This window comes from Manihot esculenta, chromosome 8, assembly GCF_001659605.2.
Source record: "Manihot esculenta cultivar AM560-2 chromosome 8, M.esculenta_v8, whole genome shotgun sequence".
Taxonomy (NCBI): Eukaryota; Viridiplantae; Streptophyta; class Magnoliopsida; order Malpighiales; family Euphorbiaceae; genus Manihot; species Manihot esculenta.
Window position 1 is genome coordinate 7,775,172 of NC_035168.2, and position 10,051 is coordinate 7,785,222.

The 10,051-nt window shown below is 29.5% G+C and overlaps 1 protein-coding gene across 1 annotated transcript; it reads right to left on the reverse strand.

Moving 5' to 3' along the window:
* Window positions 1–2,547: 2,547 nt before the first annotated feature.
* Window positions 2,548–5,857, reverse strand: LOC110620998 (serine carboxypeptidase-like 45). The gene is made up of 10 exons (XM_021764983.2): window positions 5,479–5,857; window positions 5,278–5,382; window positions 4,685–4,780; window positions 4,349–4,441; window positions 4,187–4,257; window positions 3,787–4,092; window positions 3,555–3,679; window positions 3,270–3,362; window positions 3,065–3,182; window positions 2,548–2,970 (listed from the first exon to the last, which is right to left on the reverse strand). Exons 1-10 carry the CDS (start codon window positions 5,723–5,725, stop codon window positions 2,830–2,832), a joined length of 1,395 nt encoding a protein of 464 aa, XP_021620675.1. The 5' UTR covers window positions 5,726–5,857; the 3' UTR covers window positions 2,548–2,829.
* Window positions 5,858–10,051: the final 4,194 nt, after the last annotated feature.

Below are 10,051 nucleotides of genomic sequence, written 5' to 3' on the forward strand. Positions count from 1 at the left end.
AATAGGCCGAGAAACCATGACTGCTACTTTACTTGGGTCTGTAGAAACCCCCTTATCCGAGATAATATGCCCCAAATACTCAATTTTAGACTTGCCAAAAGAAAATTTAGACAACTTCACATAAAACTGTTATTCTTTTAACGTTTGGAATACTTGCTCCAAGTGCAACAGATGATCCTCCCAAGAAGAGCTATAAACTAAAATGTCATCAAAGAAAACCAATACAAATCTCCTCAAATAAGGCTCAAATATATGGTTCATTAATGCTTCGAATGTGGTAGGAGCGTTGGTTAAGCCAAATGGAATGACAGTAAATTCATAATGGCCCATATGAGTCCTAAAAGTTGTCTTGTGGACATCTAGTGGATTCATCCTGGTTTGGTGATAACCCACTCTAAGATCCATCTTTGAAAAGATTTTAGCTCCATGAAGTTCATTAAGAAGACCATGAATTATTAGAATTAGAAACTTGTCCTTAATAGTAATGTCATTTAACCTCTTATAATCAATTCAAAACCTCCAAGAAACATCATTCTTTTTCACTAATAAAATAGGAGAAGCAAAAGGACTAGAGCTAGACTGGATTAGCTCATTTTGCAATATTTCAACCACAACCTTCTCAATTTCTGCTTTTTGAAAGTGAGGATATCTGTAGGATCTAATGTTAACAGGTTGAACTTGAGGCAACAAGGGAATAACACGATTATGAGACTTGAAAGTAGGTAGAGACTTAGGTTCAGCAAACACAATTGTATTTCTACAACAATTACTGCAATTCTTTAGGTAGATTCTCTTGGACCCTTTCATAGCCTTTGAAGTTCTTCTTGAGACTGAGACAAACACACATAAAATGGAGGATAGTTAAAGTCACTGCCTTGCTTATGTGTCAACTTTATAACATTTGAGTAGCTGAACTTGGAAATAAAATCTCCAAGTCCTTGCAACACTATTGGTTTGCCTTACCTCTGTACAGTGAGTGTAGATAAAAAAGCAAGTAAAAGATCAGATTAAATCATTAAATAACAAAAAAAGATCTTCACCCATTGCACCACTATAGATTCTACTTCTCCATCAAATGGTTCAGCAAATTGTTGAATTTGTTTTAGATTTTATGAACATTGTTAAGTACTATAAATTTGTTCTAAATTTTCAACTTTATAAATATTATTAAGTATTTTTGTGTATATTCAACATGAATTATAATGATTATGAATAACGTTTAATTTGTATTAAATATGTTTTTTAGTTCTAAATTATTTAGATTATATAAGAAATGTCTAAATAAAAGTATGAAGTTATTTTGTTGACAACAATAAATATTATTAAAAATGTAAATAATTTTGTTTCAGATTTGATTAAAAAATCCTAATATTTTGATTTTTGTTAAATGATTTTAATATTAATTGAATAACTTTATCGAATTTCTTAGAATAAATAGAAAAAAAAAAGTAGAAAATCTGAAAAGCCAAAAATCTTATTCTATAATTAATGAAAATGATGTTGTTCAAACATGGTGACAGAATTGGAAAACTCTGAAATCTTCCTTCCCTCGTTTGGCATGAATAATTATGTAAGAAAAGAATTTAAATAAATATTTACAAAATCATTCATGATTTTATTTTTATATATAATGAAAATTGTTCAAATAAAAAAATTCTGAATTTTTTTATTTTAAATAAGAATTTTGTAAGAAAAGAATTTAATTAAATTGAATTCTTATGAAATGTTTTATTATAAACGAATAAACAAGAAACTTGAATTTATAGCAAGAAATGCTTTAAACAATTTAATATATTTTCGTATTCAACCTAATCCATTTACCAGCAAACTAAATTTATAGAGTGTGGTAGATTTAAACTCTTTAATTAGTTTAATCTGATCTAGAGGAAAGCATATTTCGGTCTAAACTGAAAAATCAAACTGAACCGGTTGATTTCAGTTTTTCGGTTCGGTTTTTCGAAATAATCGGTTTAGTTCGGTTATTATATTTAAAATTATTCGGTTTTCGGTTCGGTTCGGTTTAAACATGTTAAATAACCGATCAAACCGAAAAACCGATTTAGTGACTAGGCCCAAGCCCAAGTCCTAGCCCAAGCCCTCCCTCTGGCCTCTCGTACCCAACCCAGCACCCCAACCCCTCCATCCCTTTCGGCCCCAAGCCCAACCCAGCAAATTTCGGTTTGAACCGAACAGAATTTTATCGGTTCGATTCGGTTCGGTTATATCTTCATAATCGGTTTTTTCGGTTTTTAAAATTTTAATATTTCGGTTTTCGGTTTTATCGATTCGGTTCGGTTCGAAACCGAACCGACCGATTGCACAACCCTAATCTGATCAAATCTTGAACTTTTCCATATTATCACTAATATAGCATTTACTATCTCATGATTGAAATCTAAAATTTTATTTAGCCCATTCTAATGAGTTGTATGCTCACTAATTCACTCTATTTACCAAATTTGTTAGAAGAAATTGAAACAAATCAAAAATCTCAATAGCCAAAACAGTAGTACTCACTAAATTGTTTGATTTGAAAAAAAAAAAAAATTGCACAAGAAATTCAAACACATTATTTGCTTATTAATGAAAAAGGTATTATTGTTCAAACATGGAGGCAAATTCAACAATACACCTTACTTCCTTAATTGATTAAGTGTACCACATATGTATGCATCATCAGTCACAAAAATAATTGATTTTTCTTGAATTGAGGAGCGTCAGATCCAGCTTTTGGGAGCAAGGGAGCATATACACTGCGTGCACCTAAATTATTTGACAAACATGGATGACAGAATTGAAAATTTTCGAAACTTTTTTCTATGTTCTTAACTAGGCAAGTGGTTTTCCAGCAACAAATGCTTTAAACATTGCTAGTGATCTCTTGGGTGATGAGAAAGGAACCAAATGAGATCCTCCTCTAATAGTTGTAAACGTAAGATTATCTCCATATACTTGTGTCCATCCACCAACCTGAGCCAAGAAGAAAAACAAACTACTCAAAAAAAAAAAAAAAAAAAAATCTTAATGCTATATAATTATATCTTGATTGCAGCCAAAGGCTAACCTGTTTATCATGAAGCCAAGGTCGATGACTCACAGTTGCATTCAGTCCCAACTTCGTTGCCAAGCCACTTACCAAAGTCCTTGATCCCCTAAATGGAACAACTGCATCTAGATCTCCACTGTACAGTTTGTCTCAGACATATGTTAATATTATTACAAGAAATTATCTCTATTTTTAACCAACAGAGGAAAGCTTATTGATATACCTGTACACTAGAACTTGGATGCCTGATCTTATCAATGAGGCCACGACATCAATCATAGGTATTTCGAAGTTTCTCTTGTCATAGTTCAATACCCTGCAATTAAGAACATTGAACTCAATAAACTCCAATTTAAATAATTTTAATACGAGTTTGTTGATTATGTGACTTGAATTATTGAGAGTGTGTGCTCGCCTAGGATTGTGCATTAGTTTCAACAGAGCTTATAGAAATGATGATTTGCAGAAAAATCTAAAATAAGTTCCAAGGTTGAGAATTATTGATTACTCGCTGCAGATACTCCAATTGCTAACTCCTACAAGCTGTGCATGAAGAGCTTCTCGCACATCTTTCCTGTTCATATACGCAGAAGTCTTTTCTTCTACACAAACATCTATATTTTCTGCAGATTTCTGTTTACAGACAAAGCAAAACGCATCAGTAAGTTTGCTTAAAACTAAAAAAGCTTGAACAGTTGGTTCAATTTACTCATAGAGAGCCCCAAAAGAAAAGAGCTTACAGGCTGAAATCTTTTACTCAAGGGATGATTATAGACTTTCAGTTCTGATTGCCCATCTGATACACATACATCAGCTATGACATCTTGGATATTAATCTCATCAGGAATTTCTTTGGAAAGTTGATCAGTCACAGCTTTACAAGCAACTGAAAGTGAGCCTGTGATCAGTTTCTCTCTAAGGAGCTGTGAAGTGCTGCAAGTTTCAGTGATAAGTTTATAAGTAGAATCTGATATCAACCCATGAGACCAGAAGAAGTCACCCCGTGAGTTTGCGTCTGTATTGAAATCCAGCAGAGGATTTCCCAACTGAAATCATCATAAAAATTGAGATTTCCATCAGAAAATAAATAAATAATTAAATAGGTATTAAAATATTTATATGTTTCCAAGAGATTCTTACAGCTATTCTTTTCAAATTGAAATGTAATCCTGACAAGACAATTAGCTCAGCAAGTTGTGGTACGTAATGACCTGCAAGGAAGAGTTGATACTTAGCTTCTGTATTTTATGCTTGGTTAATGTGAAAATTTTCCAACAATAAGCTGTTTTTACACAAAGGTACCTCCATAGCTTTCCCCAGCGATAAACAAATCTCTGCTTTTATACTCGGGAAATTTCACAAGCCAATTTTGCAGGAATTTGAGGCTGTCTTGTGCTGAAGAAAAGAAAAGAAATTAAGCACATTGCAAGAAATTTAACTTCTTATCAAAATATAAAGTCATTTTTCTGAATTTTCAGTATTTATTTACATTAATATATAAATTGCATTGGCATTCCTTTTTAACATTATAATCAAATAATGAATTTTTTAAAAATATTTAAATATTCAAGTTATTTTTCGCGAAATAAATAAAAAATTTTAAACTATAACTTATACTAGAATTGAAAGTATCTTAACCTGTGATGGTGTCATTCACAGTATTATAGAATGACGTATCAACAGAATAAGAAAAGCCAACTCCTGCAGGTGAATCCAGGTAGAGTATGTTTGCTTCTGCAACATAGAGTAAAGATTAACTTTTATTTACTTTTCGGAAATGGGAAATAAAAAATAGAACCAAATAAACCTCCCATAGAAGTTAAGGGATATATATAACCAATCATTTTGTGATTTATATATGTGTTGTGTAAAAATTAAACTAATTAGTTTTTCATTTTAGATTTTTTTCGGTCCATTAAAATTTAAAAAATTAATTAATAAATTTCACTAAACTTGAAGGATTAAATAGTAATTCTCCTTTTAAACATAGACAAATGGACTCTTTAGTTTCATAAACTCATAATGTAGGAACTAAACTGTTAAGTTTTAAAATATAAGGATATATTTGTTACTTTTGACACAATTTAAGGAAAAAAAAGTAATTTAGTCTAAAATTTATATAGATATAAGTCGTCGTCGTCTTCATATCAGCTTCTACCACTTATGGAATATAAAATTTATATTTTGGTATATAATATATAAAAGTAAATACATAAAGCTGTTGGGGTCACCTTTATTCCAACTATATTGATGTCTGATAAGAGTTTTTCCATCAGTAGTCCTGAACGGTCCATGCTCAGAGAATCCTCCAGCACCAACAGAAGAGCAACCAGGCCCTGCATAACATTCCCAATAAATTCAATAACCATAGCTCCAAAAATCTTTAAGAATTTGGAAGCTGGAGCAAGTTCAGAAAAATGGGTTGTGTTTACCTCCGTTTAACCAGAGAAGGAGAGGCTTTGAAGCAGGCTCAGTTTCTGCTTCAACAAAGTAATAGAAGAGAGCTCTCTTCTGTTTTTCATCAATGGTAATATAGCCTGCATATTGCTGGAAACTGACTTTTGGTTGCCCTGGCAATCTCACTATTTTATCATCTCCTTTAGATGATAATCCTCTGCAACTTTGCATTAATATTATGCAAATTACAGCTTTTATGATCATCCATGATTGAGATTTCATGTAGCCGTTAAGATAAGCACTCAAAGAGAGGGAGAAAAAGAGACAGAGGCTACTGTTTTGCAAGCTAGGTTCAAGTTTGACGGCATTTTTAAGGACAATATGTGAGCGGAAAATGGCAATCTGTGAGCTTTTTTTTTCTCATAAGTTAATCACATATATTTTCAATTTAATAAATTAAAATTAAATTTTATTCCCATTTGACAAATTTATTAAAAAATAAAATATTTTTAACGACTATTTATTTATCTATCTATAAAGCTGTGAGTTTCATTTAAAAAAAATGTCTCTTTTCAATACTTTTAACGTTTTTGTGATGTGATCATGTTGACAAGCTGCTGCGGTATCTTAGAATTTTCTTAGCCTGCATAATTTCCATAGACTTTTCCTAGAGGCGGACAGACGTGGCACTTTCAATAAACTATTTATGATAATGATTGATTAAAAAGGAAAATCCAATGTTTAAAATCATTTGTGTATATATATATACACTTCTTATTCTTATTCTTATACTTTCTGTAATTATTTAATGGTACAACATCATAGAGAGAGTTGCTTATTATTTGATTTAGTGCAATATATAATATTTATTAATTATTAATTATAGTAATTGTATGCCAGCTTATAGTTCGGATGGTCAAAATTTTATAAATTATATGAAATTTTATATAGAAATATTTAAAATATTTTTATACATAGCAATTAATTTTAAATTTTATGATAAATTTGGATCGATTGTAATTTTTATTGTTGATTTTTTATGGAAATTCATGATAGATTTTCGGAAAGAAAAATTTTAAACGCATAATTTTTAAAAGTGTGATAAGAGTTATAGATCTGTTACAAAATTTAAAATTAAAATTTGATTATTTAGAAGGTAAATTTTGTATTTTGATTATTTTTTTAATTTTTTTATAACTTTTCATATTAAAATTTTTATATTATAAATATTTTTTTTACTGTTTTAAAATACTTTTTAATCTTTTAAGCATTTTAATAAGAGTTTTTAAATTTTAACCTCTAGTTTCTATTATCTCATCTTAATCAAATGTTATTATCTCATCTTAATTAAATATTATTGATTAAAATTTTTGATAAAATCTAATTAGTTTTATATCACTTTTAGACTCTTGTGTTTAGTGGTAAATTTTTTTTATTATAAAAATTATATTAATTAATTTATATGGTTTAATTTTGTCAATAATTAGTTTAGTATATTTTCAGCAAATTTTACTATTTAACAATTGCAAACAATCTTGTAGTTGGGCGATTAAGATTATAACATTTGATTTTGGGTATTTTGAATTGAGATTCTTTGTCCTCTAATGTAATTTGCCAACTTTAAATATTATGAAGTATAATAAAATGCACCCACAGACTCAGTCTGATAATAAATACATCTGAATAAATTTAAAAGATCTCAAATTTTATTCTCTCAATTTTCAATCTTTATTTTAAAAAAATATATATATATATAATAAAATAAATACATTAATTAAAATTTAGGAGATTTATAATTTAGTTTCTGAGTATTGTCATTATTAACAAGTCAGTCCCTGTATTTTTAGAAACCTATTAAAACGTCCTTATATTTTATTTCCGTCAACAAAATAGTCATTCTGTCCTATTTTCTGTTAAAATTAGATAAAGAAGAAGAGAGAAAATTTTTAAAATTCAATTTTACCCTTAAATAAAATCATTTATTTAGTCCTTATATATTACAATTATTAACAAGTTAGTCCTTACATTTTCAAAAATCTATTAAAATATTTTTATTTTTTTTCATATCTATTAAAACGTCCTTATCGTTTTTTTCGGTCAATAAAATAGCCTCTATCTTTTCTCATATCTATTAAAACATCCTTATCATTTCTTTATGTCAACGAAATAGTCCCTCCTCATCGTTTCTTTCTGTCAACGAAATCGTTCCTCTCTATATTTTTAGAAATCTATTAAAACGTCCTTATTGTTTATTTTTGTCAACGAAATAGTCCTTATCTTTTCTCAGATCTATTAAAACGTCCTTATCGTTTCTTTTTGTCAACGAAATAGTCCCTATCTTTTCTTTTCTCCTCCTCCTCCTTCTCCTCCTCCTCCTCCTCCTCCGAAGAAGAAGAAGAAGAAGAAGAAGAAGAAGAAGAAGAAGAAGAAGAAGAAGAAGAAGAAGAAGAATGAAAAGAAGAACAAGAGAAAGAAGAAAAAGAAGCAAAAGAAGAAAAAGGAGAAGAAGCAGAAGAAGAAGGAGAAGAAGCAGAAGAAGCAGAAGAAGAAGTAGAAGAAGCAGAAGAAGAAGAAAAAGAAGCAGAAGTAGAAGAAGAAGAAGAAGAAGAAGCAGAAGGAAGAAGAATTGATGAAGAAGAAAAGGAAGGAGGAGGAGGAGGAGGAGGAGAAAAATAATGGGGGTAATTTAGTCTTTTCCTCTATTTTTAACGGTAAAAATAGACGGAAGGACTATTTCGTTGACGGAGAGAAAACATAAGAACGTTTTAATAGGTTTCTAAAAATACAGAGACTGACTTGTTAATAATGGCAATACATAGGGACTAAATTATAAATCTCCCTTAAAATTAATAACATGTTGCACACAGGAAGCAGCGAGCATGCTTGTCCCGCACCTGGAAAGAACTGACTATGTTCTCTATCCACCACAAACCATAAATAAAGAAACTAACGAAAAGGTTAAACAGCTTTGAAAATTCAAAAACTATGAGAATCTAAAACAAGAACAAGCCTCTCACGTCTCTATGGAACATGATAACGATGATAGATAGTAAAGTTGCTATTATTTTATTGTTTTCTTACCATCTCATACAGTTGCCGATTCTTTATTAGATAGATGTTGGACTTATCTGATATTTAATTGAAGATTATTGAATTTTTGGATTAAAAAAAATAAATTTACTTTTTTTTTCTTTATATTAAAGTTTAAAGACTTATATTTCTAGTTTGAATTTATGAACATATTTTTAATTTTAAGCAATTATTATTTTTATAAAAATACAAATAAATAATTAATAAGCAGCCCATTTTCTTATATAAAAAAGTGATGCTATGATAATTCGCATAGATTTATATTTATTTCATTTTATTAATTTTCTTTTATTTATTAGATATTTTATATTTAATCGTTAAATTTTTAATTTTATATTTTTATTTGTTGTTTTTTTTTTATTTTTATAAGTTAAAATCAATAAAGACATAAAGAAATATTTTCAAAAAACAAAAATTAAAAATTTCATAGCACTTAAGTAAGAAATAGAAAAGAACACGAGATATACCCATGTAATTGATCTATCCCATATTTTAGCAATTTACCTCGTATTTTTTATGGTTAAATACGAAAAGAGAGAAAAAAAATATCACGAAAAAACAAAAAGGATATAGAGTACAATGGTGTGATCGAAGGCAGTCCCGTATTTTTCTATTTTACTTCATATTTTTATTATTTAGCAAGAAAAATATGTAATTCTACGTTTACTCTTAGGACAATGTACAGAGGATTTAATAAGATATAAATACATTATACTTAATAGTTTGAAACAACTTTTTACTCACTTTTCATACATCTACATGGTAGAGATAATGAAAGAGTGAAGGAGAAAAATTTGGAGATCTATACATCTAGAGTTTTTATTTTCTTTCATATTCTTTTGATTTATTTTTTTAAAATTATTTTAGAATTTTATCATTTTTCAATAGAATTTATTCTTGAATCCTGGACCAGAGTAGCTAAATTATTTTGCTATATTTAGCTAAGGAACTTGATGTTACTTGGATTGTATTGACCAAGGGAGTGATAAGGATGTGTTCACCCCTTGGAGTAATAAGGCTGACTACAGGACTTGAGCCTGGAGAGATAAGGTTGGTAATTGATTCTGCTGATTTTCAGTAATTTAGAGTTCTACGAGTTATACGTTCTGTTACATATGGTAGTCTAACAATATATTGTGCCGTACTTCTAGCTATTTAGTTTTTTTGTAATCTATTTAAACAGAGTACTATGCCTCTGTTTATCATTGAGGAATACATGAATTAATTCATTTTTATAAAATCTTTTTCGCCATTTTTCCTATTCTCTTGTTGGTATCAGAGCAGGTTCATATCCGCCTTCTTCTTCTCCAAAAGTTTTTTTTCTCTTCTCACGAAATGGCTTCCTCTTCCTTAAATGTTACAAATTTTGTTACCTTAAAGCTAAAACAAACGAATTACCCCTTATGGAGGGCTCAGTTGCTAAGCCTAGCTGAGAGCCAAGATCTGTCCGATCATTTGACGGCAGAATTTCCAGAAGACGAAAAATTTGTGGTTGCTCCCTCACCAATTCCCGAAAAT

What these genes read in the sequence shown, in the direction of transcription:
- LOC110620998 (XM_021764983.2), bottom strand. Translation starts at nt 5,725, where the DNA reads ATGAAATCTCAATCATGGATGATCATAAAAGCTGTAATTTGCATAATA. An exon ending in TGTGAATGACACCATCACAG is followed by an intron (nt 4,442 to 4,684) that starts GTTAAGATACTT and finishes TCTTTTCTTCAG; the next exon opens with CACAAGACAGCCTCAAATTC. An exon ending in CGCTGGGGAAAGCTATGGAG is followed by an intron (nt 4,258 to 4,348) that starts GTACCTTTGTGT and finishes TCTTCCTTGCAG; the next exon opens with GTCATTACGTACCACAACTT.